The sequence below is a fragment of the Astyanax mexicanus genome, chromosome 24, assembly GCF_023375975.1.
Source record: "Astyanax mexicanus isolate ESR-SI-001 chromosome 24, AstMex3_surface, whole genome shotgun sequence".
NCBI lineage: Eukaryota > Metazoa > Chordata > Actinopteri > Characiformes > Acestrorhamphidae > Astyanax > Astyanax mexicanus.
Window position 1 is genome coordinate 31,759,329 of NC_064431.1, and position 20,672 is coordinate 31,780,000.

The 20,672-nt window shown below is 39.7% G+C and overlaps 1 protein-coding gene across 1 annotated transcript in view; it reads right to left on the minus strand.

Moving 5' to 3' along the window:
- Window positions 1-743: 743 nt before the first annotated feature.
- Window positions 744-20,672, minus strand: part of dstyk (dual serine/threonine and tyrosine protein kinase) — a 40,674-nt gene continuing 20,745 nt past the window's right edge. The window contains exons 3-14 of the mRNA XM_022682514.2: window positions 15,489-15,956; window positions 13,977-14,172; window positions 11,570-11,808; window positions 10,131-10,214; window positions 9,688-9,864; window positions 7,886-8,015; window positions 4,913-5,069; window positions 4,696-4,828; window positions 4,477-4,590; window positions 3,370-3,484; window positions 3,080-3,214; window positions 744-1,423 (exon numbers count right to left, since the gene is read on the minus strand). Of these exons, the coding sequence (XP_022538235.1) occupies window positions 1,239-1,423; window positions 3,080-3,214; window positions 3,370-3,484; window positions 4,477-4,590; window positions 4,696-4,828; window positions 4,913-5,069; window positions 7,886-8,015; window positions 9,688-9,864; window positions 10,131-10,214; window positions 11,570-11,808; window positions 13,977-14,172; window positions 15,489-15,956 (2,133 nt within the window). The 3' untranslated portion in view covers window positions 744-1,238. The remainder of the gene's footprint in view (window positions 1,424-3,079; window positions 3,215-3,369; window positions 3,485-4,476; window positions 4,591-4,695; window positions 4,829-4,912; window positions 5,070-7,885; window positions 8,016-9,687; window positions 9,865-10,130; window positions 10,215-11,569; window positions 11,809-13,976; window positions 14,173-15,488; window positions 15,957-20,672) is intronic.

Sequence of the window (20,672 nt, forward strand, 5' to 3'; positions counted from 1 at the left end):
CGTTTTGTTAGTTATCTATACTTTATATGAATTAATGAATTGGTTTGTAGATGTATGTTAGGTTGGTTAATGTGAGTTTGGCTTTGAGTTGCTTTGTTTTAAGGTGTTGTGCTGAATTCTAGCCCTCTGTCAGAATCCTACTCCCGGTTTCTGTTAAAAAATAAGGGTTAATCTACTGATACAGTAAATAAATAAATTCTCAGTTTAAGCGTTTGTGTTCATACTGCTGCGTGATGCGCCTGCGCACCAAGGGGAGACGGATTTCAGGTTCAGACATAAAGAAAATTGTACCTAGCACTGCCAACTTTACTTGTGTTGTGTTGCATTGTGATTCATTATCCATATTTTCCATACAGTACAGTTTTCTCTGTTTAATTTGAGGTAGATTGTAAAAAGAGTACACAGTGTTTAGTGTGATAAATCAGAAAGAAAGATAAAAGAAAGATGTAAACCCACAGGAATGTTTTAATCTACAGAGCTTTTATTCTTTCCACTCCAGACCAGCTCTGACTCACTTTCACTCCACCAGCTCACTGAACCCTGAGGAATTTCACAGCTTTTCACTCATTTCTGCTGCCTCTGCTAACATACGTTGGCCTATATTTATGTTTAAGTATTTAAAACAACCAACAAGTCTAATAAAAAATATTGCTAAGGTGTCCAATGACTGCTATCCCATGACTTTTGGCATGGCAGTGTAAACCGGCTTTCAATCCATCACAAAAGCTACAAAAAGCACAAAATAGTTTCTCAAAATCTTTTTTTTTTTATTAAAAAACAAAAACAAAACGTCATCTCATAATATTGATAAACCAGTTTAAACACCGTCTAAAATTTAAGTCTTTTTTTTTTTTAATACTGCAAAAACCAAACTACTCTTAAAACTCCTCACATCTAGAAACAATCCTACAACGAAGCAGCAATTAGCATGCATGCTCAGTAGGGCATAGTGTGCAGAGTGACTGACTGACTGACTTTATATAAATACAGAAGAAACACAAACACAGACATACTTACGTGCACATTCTGAATTTATACTGCTCAGATCATAAATAGTGTATCAGGATCCTAACAGGAGGTTGGAGCTCGTTCCTCGCTACGTTTTCTCTCTCTGAGCCCAAAATACAAAAACACACGTTTTTCTTTCTTTTCTTTTTTTTACATTAACATCATCTTCATCGTTATCTTTATTGTCTTTTGATCGTTTTCCTATGGGAGTGTATGGAAGTGTGTGTGTGTTAGTTCGAGTCCTCGAGGCTGGCGCTCTTGCGGTCCGTGCCGTCACACATCCGGACCATGATGCTTTGCAGGCTGGGCTGAACGATCCCCAGCAGAGGTCTCTGGAGAGGATCTCCGTTCCAGCAGGCTTCCATCAGCTGCCAGCACTCTTCATCAAACGTGGGCAAACGCTCCGGCCGAGAACCTGCATCATCATCATCATCATCATCATCATCAAGACTGTCCTAAACACTATGAGCCTAATAAACATAATCATAATCAGCATTATCCACATCATACAAAACCAAAGTGGGCCAAACCTACAGAATATCAGGTCACTATTATTACCATTATCATTATCTCAATAGCATCATTTCATCATCACTCTTCATCATCTCATCATCAACAAACCTGCTGCTAATTCACCAACCTGAACAAACTTTCAGGCCATGGCCATTATCACTATCATTAACAGCACAATCATTACCCCAGTCTGTCAATTATCACTATTTTTAGCATCATTACTACAAACAGTAGCTTCACTACTAATATAAACCCCATTATCATCAAACACCATCATTATTACTATAACATTCAGACCCATTATCATCCAATACGACTGAAAACCATTATCAGTACTAGTATTACAATATAGAAGACCATTATCATTCAACCCCGTTATCTTTACTATTATTAAAATATTCAGAACCATTATTATCAAACACCATTATCATTTCTAATATTACATCATTTAGAACCATTATAATTTAATATCATTATCATTTCTAATGTTATATTATTCAGAACCATTATTATCAAACACCATTATCATTACTAATATCGCAATATTCAGAATATAACTAAAAGTAATCCTACCATCATGCCCATTAATCTTACCATCATTACACCACAATCTGTTCCATTATCATTACTATTAGAATTCCCACAATCAATGCTATTATTATTATTATTATTATCATAATTACCATAAACAGTACCTGCACCAAAATTACAAGTCAGTACCATTATCATAAACTACAGTACCATTATTATTTTCCATTAGTATTTCCCATTATAAAAAAAAAGCGTACTATTGTCAAAATCAGGACAAAAATCAGTCAAGCTAATTAACCTTACCATCATTCCCACAACTAAAACCATTTAACTGGTCATTATTATGGCTACTATTAGCATAATTACCATTATGACCAAAACTAGCCAATCCCTCCACTCATTTATTAAATAGATAACAGTTCAGCAATTTATCTGCTAACAGATACTTTTATCCCTCCAGATGGATGGATACCACATAACATTTTCCACACACGAAAAAAAATTGTGTTATGATAAAGATCTAAAATAAAAGAAAATGCACACAGAGAAATGAGAGGAGAGGAGAGAAAGACCTGACTCTGGCCTACAAGGCAAAAAACGGACCAGCTCCTTCATACTTGATGGCAGCGATGGTCAAAGCCAGATCTGCACCAAGAGCTCTTAGAGCTTCCAGCACGGCTCGGCTTGAACCTCCATCACTCAAAACACACAGAAAACAGACATCCAGACTCTTCTCTGTGCTGGCACCAAGGTGGTGGAATGAACTTCCACTGGATGTCAGAACAGCAGAGTCACTCGCCGTCTTCAAACGTCGACTGAAGACACATCTTTTCAAAGAGTTCCTAAACTAATAAAAAAAAAAAAAAGGTTCCTAGGGTTCTAAACGTGATTAAGCTCTATGTATCTCTTGATCCTAGTCCACAAACTAGCTTTGGATATCTGAAGTAACTTTGAAGCACTGTTGTAAGTCGCTCTGGATAAGGGCGTCTGCTAAATACCGAAAATGTAATGTAATGTAAAGAGATACCTCTCTTAACGTTGGTCCACAGCTGGTCTTTACTGGAGCATTTCTCAAAAGCTTCAGGCAGTTTAACAGATCCAGTACAGAGATACCAGAACAGGATCCCAAACGCGTACACATCCACCGAGTTATCATACTTTCCTAAACACACACACACCCACACACACACACACACACACATTAACAAACAACCTCAGATCCAATTCAAAATATGATTTCTGATGTCATGTATCTACTTATTGGTCACTTTATCAGAAACCCCTCCCTTACTGGTGTAGAGTTATAAAGCGTGTTACCTGTAAACAGTTCTGGGGCCATGTGTATCGGTGTTCCTACGATGCTGCCGGACATCATGGCCTCAGGTTTACAGAAACCCAGGTCTGTGATCTTCGCTCGGTTCTGCTTATCCAGCTAAAACAAAAAAAAAAAACATATTTACAACAGTGAGGAACCTTCAGGGTCTTTCAGGCTTTTCCACAAGATCTATCAAACTAAACACTCCCCTAGAGTGTATTACAGAGTGTCAGAATAAGCATGTACATTATAAAAGGACTATACAGTGCCCTCTCTGTTTCCTGTAGTGTATTACAGTCTGTCAGAATAACCATGTGGATCATATGAACATTATAGAGCATTATAGAGCGCCCCCTATGCTTCCTGTAGTGTATTACAGTCCGTCAGAATGAGCGTGTTGTGGATCATATGAACATTATAGAGCATTATAGAGCGCCCCCTATGCTTCCTGTAGTGTATTACAGTCCGTCAGAATGAGCGTGTTGTGGATCATATGAACCTTATAGAGCATTATAGAGTGCCCCCTATGCTTCCTGTAGTGTATTACAATCTGTCAGAATGAGAGTGTGGATCATATGAACATTATAGACCATTATAGAGCGCCCCCTATGATTCCTGTAGTGTATTACAGTCTGTCAGAATAACCATGTGGATCATATGAACATTATAGAGCATTATAGAGCGCCACCTATGCTTCCTGTAGTGTATTACAGTCTGTCAGAATAACCATGTGGATCATATGAACATTATAGAGCATTATAGAGCGCCCCCTATGCTTCCTGTAGTGTATTACAGTCTGTCAGAATAACCATGTAGATCATATGAACATTATAGAGCATTATAGAGCGCCCCCTATGCTTCCTGTAGTGTATTACAGTCTGTCAGAATAACCATGTAGATCATCTGAACATTATAGAGCGCCCCTATGCTTCCTGTAGTGTATTACAGTCCGTCAGAATGAGTGTGTGAATCATATGAGCATTATAGAGCATTATAGAGTGCCCCCTATGCTTCCTGTAGTGTATTACAGTCTGTCAGAATAAATGTTCTGTTAATATATAAAATATTTAACTATATTATTTGACTTGTATTTGACACTCTTGACTCACCAGGACGTTTTTTAGTTTGATGTCTCGGTGCAGGAGCCCCTGACCGTGCAGGAAGCGAATCCCCTCCACCACGTCCAGCGCGATCTGCAGACGCTCCTTCAGAGAGAGACCAGCCTAAAGAAACAAGGAGACAATGAGATTTAAAAAAAATAAATGTATTTATTTGTTTATTGTGCATATTAAGAGTGTGTGTGTGTGTGTGTGTGTGTGTGTGTGTACCTTCAGGCCTGTGTACAGGTCTCTGTGCAGTCTCTCCATAATCAGCAGCACCGCTATACTGGAGCCCCCCCCGTACGTGTGATCAATAACAGAGCCGTGAAGATTCACCAGCCGCTCGTGCTTCGGCAGAGAACTGAATAAGAACAAAACAAAAATTACTTCTTTAGCTTCACCAATCATATAGAACAGATTGTGTGTGTGTGTGTGTGTGTGTTACCGTGTGTAGTGGAACTCCAGCGCCAAGTCGTTCCAGTGTTTATCGTCGGGAGGGACGACTGATTTTAGTGCGCAGGGGTTTTGCTCTCCCCATTTATCACATAAATACACCACTCCATACTGCCCCCGGCCCAGCTCCCGGCCCAGCTTCGGCTTACCTGATAAATAAACAAACAAAGGATAAATCAATCTTAATGTAAACCTGTTAGCATGGATTATATATATATATATATATATATATATATATATATATATATATATATATATATATATATATATATATATATATATATATATAGTTTTTATTACTGTCTGCCCATGTGCAATAACACTGGCCACTGTTTACTGTAAGATACATGGAATATATGGAACCATGCTTCCTTTAATCTTAGTTTTCTAGATCGAAATAGATTTTTACTTTTTATCTTATATGGTTTTCTTACATTTTCTGATCCTAATCCATATTTGGTTTAAAGACTCTTAGACCAAACGTGCATTTTTGCCTTTATCCACAGGGTGGTGCTGTTTCTTCTTTAAGAGACGATAAGTTTCCAGTCAGAAATGGAAAACACCAATAAGCCAGCAGGGCAAGACTCCAAACATTACATCTCCTTCCATTACAGCAGATTAAAGGATTAAACACTGCTGAAATCGGCAATGTGTAATTCGTAATGTTGTCTCTCTAATTTCTTTACAATAAAAAAAATTATATACAATTATTATTATTTACTGCACAATTTATCCTCTCAAAAATGAATGATACTATGATACTATTTTTTGCATTGCATTGTCAAGAGTTAATTACTTGAATTTCTTGTCTCTTAATAAAGTGTTTGAGAGCATCAGTTAAAGTAAAGTAGTGAAGAGCTAGAGTTAAAGGTATACAGTGAATAGTGAATATTTGAGTAATGTTCTAATCCAGATTATGAAATGCAAGAACTAAGTAACGAAAAAAATGACTAAGAAGAAATAGAGGTAAGTCAATCTAAACATCAGTTTCAAGAACTTTTAAAGTTTTATCCTCAAGTGCAGTCACTGCAAAAAAGACCAAAACAAACATTAAGATAATGATGAAACTGCAGTCATTAGGACCACCCCAGGAAAGGAAGAGTTTCCTCTGTTGTACAGGATATGTGTATCAGAGTTACCAGCCTCATAAACTGCAAGTCAACAAACAGCTCCCCAGATAAGAGCATGTAAATACTTCTTCACAGAGTATTTTTTGGTTTGTTTAACACTGATTTTAAGTTACTACATGATTCCTTATGTGTTCCTTCATAGTCTGGATAAGTGGTACTGTATTTTACACTGAGCACAATGTGAGTTAAAATTAATTATATAAATAATTATATGAATTATTCTGGCTTTTAGTTCTGGTGCATCACTGTTGAATTTCACAACAATACCAAGCTTACACAACAGCCAATCAGAGTGTCAAAAACCACATACTGGAGTCTAATAGAGATTATGTGATTATGTGGCACCTCGGCTCAGTCTGAGAAGAGTGTGTGATGCTTTGCACCATATAGGCCTGTATTACTTGTTAGCCACAGAAGCCTCAGAGCTGCAGTGACTCTGCTGACCGGGTGAATTTAAAGGAAGTGAGGGTTGGGTTAAACTATCGCTTTAAAAACAACAAAAAAATCTTCACACCTCAGACTGACTGAGCTACAACACCACCACCAAACCGAAACCAATCAGTACAGAGATTAACCACACACACACACACACACACACACACACACACACTCTGCACAACAGCCACGGAACAAAACAACACACACATGTGCAGGCAGTGGTTAAGGTGTGTGGGCGGGCGAGAGAGAGAGAGAGAGAGGTGTGCCCTCACCTCTGAGAAATCAAACAGTTATGCAAGATGGTGTTCATACCCTGCAACAGGATGTATGTGTTATATGTGTGTGTGTGTGTGTGTGTGTGGTAAAGCCTCTTAGCAGATAATGTGAAGCTATACATTATATAGACAAACACAACACCACTATATTCACACATGTGATGGAACGTGGCCTCGACAACATCCACCCTGCTTTCTTTGTCTGCTTTTTTAAATGTGAGAGAGTGCGTGCGAGTGTAAAAGAATGAGTGAGACAGAAAGAGAGAGAGAGAGAGAGAATGAGTAAGTACATAAGAGAGAAAGAGTGTGTGAGAAATAGTGTGGGTGAGTGAGTGTGTGAGAGAGAGTGCGAGTGTTTGTGAGAGAGGGAGAGAATGAATGCGTGAGTGAGTGTGCAAATGTTTAAGCGAGTTAGTAAGAGTGAGAGAGAGAGTGAGTGTGGGAGAGAGAGAGAGGGTTTGTGAGAAAGTGAGAGAGTATGAGTGTGTGTGTGTGTGTGAGTTTTTGTACGAGGGAGTGTGAGTGTGAGTATGAGAGAGAGAATGAGTAAGTGAGTGAGTGTGTGTGTAAGTGTGAAAGAGTGTGTGCAAGAGAGAGAGAGAGTGTGTGTGCGAGTGTGAGAGATATTGTGCGAGTGCGTGAGAAAGTGCGTGCGAGTGTGAAACAATGAGTGAGAGAGAAAGAAAGAGAGAGAGAGAGAGAGAGAGAGAAATTACGTAAGAGAGAAAGAGTGTGTGAGAAATAGTGTGGGTGAGTGAGTGAGTGTGTGAGAGACAGAGCAAGAGTGAGAGAGAGCGAGTGTGTGCGAGTGTTTGTGAGAGAGGGAGAGAATGAATGCGTGAGTGAGGGAGTGTGCAAATGTGTAAACGAGTTAATAAGAGTGAGAGAGAGTGAGAGAGAATGAGTGTGTGTGTGAGGGTTTGTGAGAGGGAGTATGAGAGTGTAAGTGTGAATATGAGAGATATTGTGCGAGTGCGTGAGAAAGTGTGTGCAAGCGTGAAAGAGTGTGCGAGAGACAGAGAGTGTGTGAGAGAGAGAATGAATGAATTTCCATATAGTGTGTGAATTTTATATATATATATATATATATATATGTGTGTGTGTGTGTGTGTGTTTTCTCACCATACAGCAGGACGTCTCTGAGAGATCTGCTCTCTAGTGATAGTCGTGCGAGTCGGGGGGCGTGGTCTTTCCTCACTCGCAGCCACAGATCCTCCGTCCTCTCCAAACGACCTGTGTGACCCTCCTCCAACTACACACACACACACACACACACACACACACACACAAAAAAAATAATTCACACACTATACGGACAAAAGTATTGGGACACCTGCTCTCTATAACCCAGAGCTGCTATTAGAGTCAGCACGGTGCCAGTAGCTCCAGGTTTATCTCTTCCAGAGGGTCCTATTCTATTGGCAATACTTCTCTACAGGAAATAAGCACAGACTATTTTAGTTTGTTTAACATTGATTTTAGGTTTTTAGGATTTTAGGCTTTATAATCTATGTAGAAAAAAAAAATTATTATTGAATGAGAAGGTGTGTCCAAACTTTCTCTACTGTACACAATGCAAACTCATGCAGTCAGATTTTTCCTGTAATAAATCAAAAATGTCACATTCCAAAACTAACAAAATTATGTATGTATCTCAGCAAAATTCAGATCTTTGATTAAATATCGTGATATGATATTGTGGTCTCTGCTGACGTTTTTGTCCCCTTTATACTATCGCGTTTATTTTGTAACAAATTGAGGCGGAGCTGCTTGTTCTGCGCTTTTCATCTAAAATAAAGAGGCTTTTTTATTAATAATCAAAATCACATTGTTGGTCATGTGTGAACATAATCTGCAGCTGGCTCTCTCTCTCTCTCGCTCTCTCGCTCTCTGTCTACTCTTATTCTCTCATTCTCTCTCCTCCTTTCTGTTTGGCTCTTTTATCTTCACGGTCTCTCTCTCTGATTTACTGTCTGTCTCTCTCTGATTTACTGTCTGTCTCTCTCTGATTTACTGTCTGTCTCTCTCTGATTTACTGTCTCTCTCTCTCTTTTGATCAAAGCCACTCGATTACAGCAGACCTGAACTCTCGGCACGTTCAGGATGAAAGTCCCGTGTTGTTTCTGTAAGAGCTGCTTGCTTGGCTCTCGCATTCTGAATCACAGCCAAACAAAACAGGTCTGTGTTTAATGAACAGCGGTGAATGTTTTTTTGCATTTCTTGTTTTTTTTTTTGCACATTATTTTCAGTTTCACTCTGAATTTTTTGTAAAAAAAAAAGTTGCATTTAGTGCTGCAATCCACTTTCCCTGGATGGGGGAGTCTGTGAGGACTGAGTTCCAGTTAAACTATCAGATATCAGATATTACTGTGGGCACTGTGCCAGTTTAACAACATATTATACATATTTTTCGATAAGTATTGTAGTTCAAAAAAAAAAAAAAAAAAAAAAAAAAAAATATATATATATATATATATATATATATATATTAATTGGAATCAATTTCTTCACCCCTATATATATATATATATATATATAAAAAACTGAATGAAAATTAAGAAATTATGCACTAAGGTCACAGAAGAAATTTTGAAGGAGCGATTATTAATCTATTAGAGTTAAATATATGCTTTATTTCAATGAGTATTTATCTGTGATAAAAGTGCTTGAACAGTGCTGGAACTTTTTTGGGTATGAGCTCAGTCCTCAGCGTAATGTTTAGAAAATATGCGCGGGTTAGCGGGTAAGCAGGGTAAGACTGATAAACACTTCAGAAATTAGTAGTGTTATCTGATATTTGAGATTAAAAAGATAAAGTGTGTATATGTAAAGATGTAAAAATCACAAACATAATAATTGCATTAAAAATTAAATTCGATGAAACATTGTGATATCATATCATGCATCCCTTGTGTAAGTGTTACCTGGCGTAGAGAGGCAGCGAAGGCGTCGTGAGAGCTGTTGAGTCGGGTGCGGAACTGAGAGCAGATACTTTTAGCCAGTTTTGCTGCACTCAGACTCTCGATGGCGTCCTGAGCCACTTTCCTCTTCCACTCTGGAGTTATAGCTGGAGGATTAACCCACGTCAGCCTCTGGATGATCTACAGACAGAAGGAGGGAGATTCATTGATTAATTAATGAATGAATTAATGAATGAATTAATCCATTAAAGGTTGGCTGTTGGCCGAAAGCTTGCAGCTACTGGCACACTCTTGTGCGTGTGCTATAACAGTGAGTGAAGCGTGCAGTCAGTTATATTTACACTACATATCTCATGCTATATAACTGATTAAAGACTCAGTGCTGCTATTGTACCCATGTGATCTAAGCGTGAAAGAAGTGTGTGTGAAGTGTGTGTTTGATGTACCTGTTTGATCTGCTCCCAGACCAGTCGTGTAACAGATGATCCCGAGTGGAACGTCACCTCCACGTGATACGCAGCGTTCAGGATCTGAGGTCACATGATCACAAACAGGAACAGAGTTACTGTTAAAATACTCAGCACATAACTCTTAATCTGATATAGAAATCTGATAAAGAGCTGAATTTGAGCTCAGGAACCAGATGCATCAGTACAGGTATACTCTTAACCAGAGTATTCTGGGATGTCTCAGTTTGTGCATGAGTTTTGCTGCTTCATGTGTTAAAAAAGCTGTAGCAAGTGAGAGTTTAAGAGTTTATTCACGCAAATAATTAAATTCTTAGTAAGCTAAATCCTCTTAAATCTGTTTAAAAATATATTTTTTTAAATTTTTGCACTCTCATCAGAATTTTATAAGAATATTTGACTTATGTCTAACCTATTTTTGCTTGTCTTAAGTAATTTTATCTACCTTCCGTGTGAGGATGCCCCACAGATGGTCAGTAGGGTTTTATATCAGGAGACAGGCTTGACAGTATATTGGTGTGTTTAAAATTTAATGCAAGAATTTGATTCTTAGTAAATCTACTTTAAAAATCAAACATTTTCTATTTTTGCACTGTCGTCAGAAATAAAAAAAAATGTGAGACTTATTTTTAGCCAAATTTTCCTTGTTTTAAGTCATTAACTCTACTGAAAGTTTCTTATATCATTAGCAATATTGCTTAAAAAAAACTTTAGTTATTTAGTTTTAGTTTTTTTAAGGTTACATTTTCAGTAGATTAAATCATGTTAAACAATAAGATTAAGTCTCATAATATTAATTACCTTAATAATCTCAAAATGAGAAATATTATATATAAATACTATATTTAGATGGATTTCTCTTGCTAAAATATATATTATTTTTTGTGGTTTTGTGGAGTCAGGCTAGCAGCATTAGCAATGCGCTAGCTAGCGTTAAGCTAGCGGAATTAGCAGTGCTGTTGACCAGACTTGTTGAGTCAGGCTAGCAGCATTAGCAATGCGCTAGCTAGTGTCAGGCTAGCAGAATTAGCAGTGCTGTTGCCCGGGCTTGTTTCTGGTTGCAAATCAAAAATCTGATTATTATCTGGCTCATGTAAAATCTTCCCTACGTTTCCCATTATCTGATTACACAAGTTCATGTTATTGCATTAAATTAGATTACTGACAAACTCACTGCAAATGTTCTGCAGTAATGTAATTATGAAATGCATTAAAAACCATTCATTAAGTCATACAGTTATAAACAGCACATACAGTCAGCACCAAGCTAACTGGTTCACATAACCTCTCACTGATTGTTAGCAACATTAGCCTGTAACTGTAACTGTTAAACTAATATTAAATAAAGAAACACAACTGAAAGCACCGAACATGTCTTAACCTTTGGATGAGGGGGGATAATGAGTAGCGCAGCGTACCTGTTTAAGGTGGTTGGAGGTGACGTTATGAACGGAGGAGTCCGTGGTGGATTTCTCCAAACTGCTGAGGCATCTCTCCAGCGTTCCCACGAAGCTCTCCCTCAGGTAGTCCACCGAACTGATTAGCTTATTGGCTACGGCCTGATTCAGCCGAACCACGATCAGCTCCTGGATCTGCTGGATACACGACTTTATCTCCTTAGTGGTGACCGGCTCTCCATTAGGGGTCACTATAATATCTGTGAGTGGAAGAGAGAGCGAGATCCTCCATCACTTACACTGCTACTCTCTAATTAGCTGAATTACGTCTCTATAAACTTGCTGAATAGAACCACGAGTTGCCAATCTCACCCCCACAAGCTGAGTTATATCACATCCAAAAATATACGCTGATAATTAACACACATCCTCCACTGATCAGTTATTCAATCTGTTTAGATCTAATCCTCACTTCTGGCTGCTGCTGTTCTTTCAACTGTCTTTAAATATATGTTCTAATATGTTTTGTGTGCAGTTGTGTGTCTGTTTATTCCACTTAAAGTGGTAGTGCACTATTCCGACACTGTAGGGTTCAGTCTTTCCCTCAGGGACAAAAAAAAAATGAAAAAAAGAAATTGAGAAAGAGGAATACAGGATATGAAGAGGGAAAGAAAAATACTTAACAGATGATGAAAAGAAAGCAAAGAAGGCAATTAAAGTGAAGAGTGAAAGAAAGTCAGAAAACCAGAAAGAAAAGCTTTGAAAAGTAAAAATAAATTAGTAAATAGTGAATATGTATACTGAGTCAGTGTTGAGTCTCTTGAGTCAGTGCTTAATCTTGTTCAAATTAGTGTTGAGTCGATACTGAGTGCACATAGAGTCAGTGCTGAGTCCCTACTGAATTAGTGCTGAGTCTGTGCTGAGTAAGGTTTGAGTCCGTGCTGAGTCCCTATTGAGTGTTGAGTCTGCACAGAGTCAGGGTCCAGTCAGAATTAAGTCAGGATTGAGTCAGGACTGAGTCAGGATGGGGTCTGCACAGAGTCAGGGTTGAGTCAGGATGGGGTCTGCACAGAGTCAGGGTCGAGTCAGCACAGAGTCAGGGTTGAGTCAGGATAGAGTCAGGATCGAGTCGTCAGTCAGTCAGGATCGAGTCAGCAGTGAGTCAGAATTGAGTCGGGGTCGAGTCTGAGTCAGCACAGAGTCAGGGTCGAGTCAGCACACGTCAGTATTGAGTCTGCACAGAGTCAGGGTCGAGTCTGCACAGAGTCAGGATTGAGTCAGTACAGAGTCAGGGTCAAGTCTGAGTCAGCACAGAGTCAGGGTCGAGTCAGCACAGGTCAGTATTGAGACTGCACAGAGTCAGGGTCGAGTCAGGATTGAGTCTGCACAGAGTCAGGGTCGAGTCAGCACAGAGTCAGGGTCGAGTCTGCACAGAGTCAGGGTCGAGTCAGCACAGAGTCAGGGTCGAGTCAGCACAGAGTCAGGGTCGAGTCAGCACAGAGTCAGGGTCGAGTCAGGATTGAGTCTGCACAGAGTCAGGGTCGAGTCAGGATTGAGTCTGCACAGAGTCAGGGTCGAGTCTGCACAGAGTCAGGGTCGAGTCTGCACAGAGTCAGGGTCGAGTCTGCACAGAGTCAGGGTCGAGTCAGTATTGAGTCTGTACAGAGTCAGGGTCGAGTCAGGATTGAGTCAGTACTGAGTCTGAACAGGGTCAGGGTCAAGTCGGGATTGAGTCTGCACAGAGTCAGTGTCGAGTCTCTCTGGGGTCAGTACAGGGTTCTGGGGTCAGTACTGGGTTCTGGGTCAGGGTTGAGTCTCTGGGGTCAGGGTTGAGTCTCTGGGGTCAGTACAGGGTTGTGGGTCAGGGTAGAGTCTGCACAGTCTCAGGGTCGAGTCCCTCTGGGGTCAGTACAGGGTTCTGGGGTCAGTACTGGGTTCTGGGGTCAGTACTGGGTTCTGGGTCAGGGTTGAGTCTCTGGGGTCAGTACAGGGTTGTGGGTCAGGGTTGAGTCTCTGGGGTCAGTACAGGGTTGTGGGTCAGGGTTGAGTCTCTGGGGTCAGTACAGGGTTGTGGGTCAGGGTTAAGTCTCTGGGGTCAGTACAGGGTTGTGGGTCAGGGTAGAGTCTGCACAGTCTCAGGGTCGAGTCCCTCTGGGGTCAGTACAGGGTTCTGGGGTCAGTACTGGGTTCTGGGTCAGGGTTGAGTCTCTGGGGTCAGTACAGGGTTGTGGGTCAGGGTTGAGTCTCTGGGGTCAGTACAGGGTTCTGGGTCAGGGTTGAGTCTCTGGGGTCAGTACAGGGTTCTGGGTCAGGGTTGAGTCTCTGGGGTCAGTACAGGGTTGTGGGTCAGGGTTGAGTCTCTGGGGTCAGTACTGTGTTCTGGGTGGTGGGGCTATAGGACTGACTGTGCTTCAGGCTGTGTCTGGACCTGTGAACTCGAGGTTGGCTGCGTCCTCCAGCAGCTGCTCCTTCATGGTGCTCAGCGTCTCCACAATCATCTCCTTCATCTCCTCCTGCTTGCGGTTGGCGATGGCCATGAGGGAGGCGAACAGCTCGCTCTCTTTCTCCCGCGTGTACTCCAGCCTCCGAGGGGTTATCTGCAGATCCCTCTGCATATCAAAAGCCTGCAGACAGACAGACAGACAGGCAGACAGACTTTAACTAAACACAGCAAGAAAACTACATTTACACAAAAACTAAAAACCTTTAAAATCAACACTGTCTGTTATACACACTAATCACTGCAGCCCTACACCAGCCCAATGATACCCTGGCAATGATGGATGGATGGATGGAAAAGGAAAGGAAAGATAGACTAGCAAACAAGAAAGGCAGAGAAAGGGGAATGAGAGAAAGTGAGCGAGTGAAAAATAAAAGAAAGAGATAACAGGAAATAATAGAAAGAAATGGCAATGAGAGAAAAAGAGAGAAAGGGATATGAAAAAGGAGAGAAAGGAGAATGAGTGAATGAGAGAGAAAGGAAATGAGAGAAAGGAAATAAGGAAAGGAGTGAAAGGCATAAGAAAAAAGAAGGAAATGAGAAAGAGAGAAAAGGGAATGAGAAAAACAGAGAGAGCAGGAAATGAGAAGGAGGGAGAAGAGGGAATAAGGAAAAGAGAGAGGGAAATAAGAAAAGGAGAGAGAAAGGGAAATAAGAGAAAAAGAAAAAGGGGGATGAGTGAAAGCAAGAGAACAGGAAATGAGAGAAAGAAAAGGCAATGAAAGAATGAGAGACAGGGGAATGATTGGAAAAAGAGGACTGAATGAGAGAGAAAGGGAATGAGAGAAGGGGAATTAAGAACAGGAGAGAAAGGGTAATGAGAGAGAGAACAGTGAATGAGAAAAAGAGTGAAATGGGAATGAGAGAAAGAAAGAGAAATTGGAATGAGAGAAAAGGAGAGAAAGGGGAAAAGAGAAAAAGAGAGAAAAAGGAATGAGAGAAAAATAAATGGGGATTAAGAGAGAGAGAAAAGCAAATAAGAGAGAGAGAAATTAAAATTTGTCAAATAAAAAGGTTACCTGGAACAGGAAAGACAGAGAGAAGGAAAGGATGGATGGATGGATGGATGGGTGGATGGATAGATACTGAAACATAGATGCTATGAACATCCTAAGAAGTCACTGCTTTATTCCTCCACATGGTGGTGTTAAAATCAAATGAATGAGGTTAATAAAACTGTGGTAAAAATATTGGTTGAATATAAATTGTGTGAAATTGAAACACCAATAAATCCATATTTCCTGGTATTTATTATTTAGGAGTATATATTTTATCCTCTTTAGTAACACAGATGCTGTGAAGTGTCATAGAGAATATATATATCGAGTATCATAGAATCGCAGTATCATGATATCATCGTTATCATGAGATGCCCTGTGATTCCAGCTCCTATTACAGGTGTTCCTCAGGGCTCTCTCACGGGTCCAGTTTTAGTCTCACCTGGTTGATGAAGAGGTCGAGGCAGCGGCAGTGCAGGGCGTTGAGGCGGTTGGCTGCCTCCACCTGCTGGCCAGTGAGAACCTGTCGAGCGAAGGGAACCAGCAGGCGATGGAGGCGCTCCAGACTCTCTCCCAGAACGCTCTGGGGTTTCCCGGCTCCGTGGGTCTGTGAGGGAGCGCCGCAGGAACAGTTCCCCGAGCTGCTGGAGAGGAGACTGAGGGCGGCCAGCTGTTTGTGCAGAGACCCGCGGTCAGAAGATCCAGAATCTCCCGGAGAGGAAACCCGGACGAAGCACACCGGGTACGGAAGAGCCTCGTGAACCTTGTGAAGAGCCGCCGCCTGCTCTGGGGTTACAGAGTCCTGACTGAGGGCGTAGAGGATGATGGGAAGGGTTTTGCTCGTGCACTCAGCCAACACTTGCTCTATTGGCTGAACTCCGGCACACGGAACCACCATGATCTTAGCCTCCTGTAAGAGAACCAGAGAGAACAGTACGTCAACATGGCTTTAAAATGTAGCTGTTAATATATACAAGAGAGCACTTAAAAATGATGAGTTTCTTTAATTTTACCAAATTAAAAACCTCTGGAATATAATCAAGAGGAAGATGGATGATCACAAGAAATCAAACCACCAAACTGAACTGCCTGAATTTTTGCACCAGGAGTAAAGCAGCATAAAGTTATCCAAAAGCAGTGTGTAAGACTGGTGGAGAAAGAGAACATGATGCCAAGATGCATGAAATTAAAACTGTGATTAAAAACAACCAACCAGGGTTATTACACCAAATGCTGATTTCTTTGCATTATTTAAGGTCTGAAAGCTCTGCATCTTTTTTGTTATTTCAGTCATTTCTCATTTTCTGTAAATAAATGCTCTAAATGAGAATATTTTTATTTGGAATTTGGGAGAAATGTTGTCTGTAGTTTATAGAATAAAACAACAATGTTCATTTTACTCAAACATAAACCTATAAACTGCAATCTCTGCTTTTGCTGGGGTATTCAGATGTGTGATTTTCCTTTTTGTTTCTGAAATGAAAAGTTTTTCCTGTGATATCTGAGTCCTTTTTTATAGTTTCTAGATGATGCATGTAGTTTACAAGATGTTATCAGGGCTCCAGACTAACCTTTTCACAACCATCCCAAAGCTTTCGGTCAGCCACCCCTAACGAAAAATGTTTTATGTTTGTAACATTAAAGTTTCTGCTGCCATAATGCCATATGATTTTATTAGTCATTTTGATACATATAGCTGCTTCTTTCTTCTGGTTTTGAATGCAGTTTTGTTAGTTTAAAGTGAGACAAAAGGAGAGTAAATTAACAATATGTGCTATTAATCAGTTTATTTCATTTTTATGTGGTTTGTCAATCAATCATTGTTTTTTCTTCTTCAAGCTCCCCATCTGTTTTTTTCCACCTTCTAGCATGCCACTTTTGAAGTTCCACAGTTGACTGACATGGCTATCAACCACAGTTATTTTTTTTTTTTTTTATAGCAAAAAAATAAATCTACCAAAATAGTAAAGTGCAGAATATTTTGTGTCTGCATATAAACTTACTCAAATGTAGCATAATTTTTTGTTAAAGCATTTATTTTGCTGGTCTTCTGACTTGGTAAGCTATGAACCTGTACTACAAGACTTCCAAAAGGTCTGTAGTGTATATAAATCATTAAACCTGGTGCTATAAATATAACAATAAAACAGTGAGTAACAATACAGTAAAAGGTTGAGAGGTTGTATTACATCACTTTTTATCTCTTCTGATATCAGTAATGAAATCTTCAGTATCAACCTGAAATGTGTTCTATAATTAAAGGAACTGAGGAATCTGGCGCCCTCTAGAAGACTCACTTTTCATCATTAGGGTGTGATATTGGAGTTCATTCTGATATATACTGGCTGTGACGCCGAGGTTGACGCCGCACTATTGTTTGGGTTCTGTGAGTCTGTATTTACCCACAGTCTCAGATTACAGCAGAACTGAAGAGACGATACCTGAGCAGGTGAACCGTGTGCAGCAGGGCTGTGCTGTAATGCAATTCACACATATCCAGACAGACATAACCGTGTACATTATTTTGTTTCTGCTACATTTTTATACTGTTTTACTTACTAAAAAATAATATTTATTTTGTTGCAGTAGTACAGTACCAGTCAAAAGTTCAGACACAACTCTTCTTATTCAATGTGTTCTTTCTTTTTATGATTTTTTTTACATTGTAAAACTGTTAAAAAATTGTTTTATACTTTAGATTCTTATCTTTGAGAAGAGATCTGCACACTCTTGGTATTTTAATCTCAATGTCTTCATGAGGGAGAATCACCTGAAATAGTTTTCTATAACGTAATCATATTAATAATGTGTACATTAATCGTTTTATGTCTTTAATATTAATCTACAATGTAGAAAATACATTAAATAGAGAAATAAAGAAAGAAAGTCTTAGGGAGTATAGAGTGCCTAGGTTTCAATAAAAAGATTAATATTTGATGCCAATTATCAATACAATAAAAGAAACAACATGATATATCGAAATATTGTCCCACCCCTAATGCTAACTGTCCTGAAGCCACAGGGAAACTCTCCTGTTGACGCTTCTCAGTGCTGAGACTCAGTCGCTGAGGTTAAACTGCACCAGAAACAACAACAACCCCAATCAATCATCAACATCTCAGAGTTCTCATGGGAAACTGAGAGCCCAGCGAGCGACCGACAGCACAGAAATATTAAACACAGGGCAAAAGAGACTCGAAAAACACTCATATATACTCAACTAAAAGAGAGAGAGAGAGAGAACATAAGATTAGCTTTAAATCTAAAGCTTTAAAAACGACTTAAAGTTCTATTATTTTTTCTTATTTTCTTCTCTGATTTCAGGTTGCATTAATAATAACATAATAAATAATATATAACACCAATAATATATAATAATATATGAAAATAAAAAAAGATTCAAAATCCATATTGTGTAAAAATGTTAGTGAGCGAGAGAGAAAGAGAGAAAGCAAGAGTGAGAGAGAGAGAGAGTGAGAGAGAGAGAGAAAGAGAGACAGACAGAAGCAGAGAGAGAAAATGAGGGTGTGTGAAAGAGAGAGAGACAGAAGTAGAAAGAGAGAAAGAGACGGAAAGAGAGGGTGTATGAAAGAGAGAGACAGAGAGAGAGAGAGGGAGAGAGACAGAGAGAGAGAGAGAGAGAGAGAGAGAGAGAAACACAAAAGAGGCAGTCAGTGCCGTCTCTGACAAAACAACAGCAGAAACCCCTGGAACAAAGATGGCCTGCACGCCTTTGCTCTCCTCCAATCAGATCGCACAGCCTGCTACTGCACCCATAATGCCCTCAATATCCAAACACAGCACAGTCCAACACACACACACACACACACACACAGAATTAAAACACCCATTGAGTATGGGGTGGGACAATATATCAATATTGCAATATATTGTATCGTTGTCTGGTATCAAATAATTATATTTTTATTGAAACAGAATTGCTCTAAACTCCCTCAGACTTGCCCCACAATTTGACTTAAAGTTACTGCTTCAGTGCACCACATAGCAGAAACAGAAACATTAAATGTTTTAAGCCCTATTTGGACTATTCTTTTTTATCCTCTGTGATTTTATTCCCGTTTGGAACGACCATGAAAACTACAGGCTGAATTATCTACTGTTTTTCTCTGAACTCCGTGCTCCTCTGGTAATTTTAGTCCCGTCCGGACGCACATCTCTGAGTTTCGTCTCCTCACGTTTAATAAAATAGCTATTTGTCCACTGCCGCGCACCGTAATTACACTTTGGGCGAGCGTAAACACAACAGCGAGTGGAAATGGAGGAGCTACTGAACGAGAGGTCATGTAACCGAGAAATTCTAAAAACTCACTGGTCCTCCTGTTTTTTCAATTGCAGTCCGGATGCAGGAGTTTTATCACTGAGTAGAAGTGTGAAATATCTTTCACAGACGCCCCCTAAGAAACTAATCCCATCTGGATAGAGCTAATGATAATGATATAGAAAATACAGAAACTATTACTATGAAAGTGTGGATGATTTTAACCAGCAAAAAAATATCAATATTCATTGAACATCTTGATTATCAGCTCATCAGCAGGCCGGTTTCCCTGTATTCAATAAATGCAACTTCAAAGCCAGCAGCCTCTGACAGGAAGTGCTGAAAGTTCAGCAACATCAGGACACTCTTACAGACACAACTACAGCACTGTCTGATCAAACAACAACTTTTACTGCCAGCCGCAAACACCAAGCAGCTCCTGATCTGCTGCACAGAGCTCTCTAACAGCACAGCGCCTTCGCCTTCAGTTATTAACACAACCGGTCAGCTCAGGCAACTCAGACCTAAATAAATAAACTCCAGGAATCATTTTATTTAGGCTAGTTCAGCAGATTCATATTCAAACCTTTTAAATATTAAACAGAATTGGGTAATAGGTGATGGAAAATATGGTTTTAGTTTCAGTTTTAAAGGGATTCCCCAGTTTCTGCCAGACGAAGCGCTGAGCTACCAAAAAAACAAAAAACAAAAAAACATCCATCCATCTTTGATCCATCCATCAATTTGTTATCAATTTAACACAACACAACACACAGTTCTGTAGTAAGGCTGCACAATATTGGGGGGGAAAAAACATTGCAATATTTTTGTTTGTCTGCTGATGCTAAAAATACAGGAGTTTTTACCAGAGTTCTTGAGAAATTATGCAACATGTCTTGATATTAATAATAGCTATGGGCAGATATAATTTAGCTCTGGTAGATTACAAATAATAACAGTATAAATACCCGCTATCCTTCACTAAGTTAGCTTTTAGTCTAGCATGGATACCCACCAACAGTACCCGCATAAATACCTGCAAGCTTTACCTCAGTTAGCTTTTATGCTAGCACGCATACCCTCTAGACTTTACTGTTAGCTTTTAGTCTAGCACGGATACCTAGCACTAGCTTTTGTACTGAATTTTAGCTCCTCCTCTGTGGTCACTCGTGCAGTAAGGATCTATACACTCATCACTCACTATATTATAAAGAACAGAGGATCAGAGGTTTGGGGAACTAAAAGTAGATGTTCCACAGAAACAGACTTTCAGTTCAGCCCGGGAGTGTGTGCATATATGTGTGTGCATATTTGCGTGTGTGTGTGTGTGTGTGTGTGTGTGTGTAT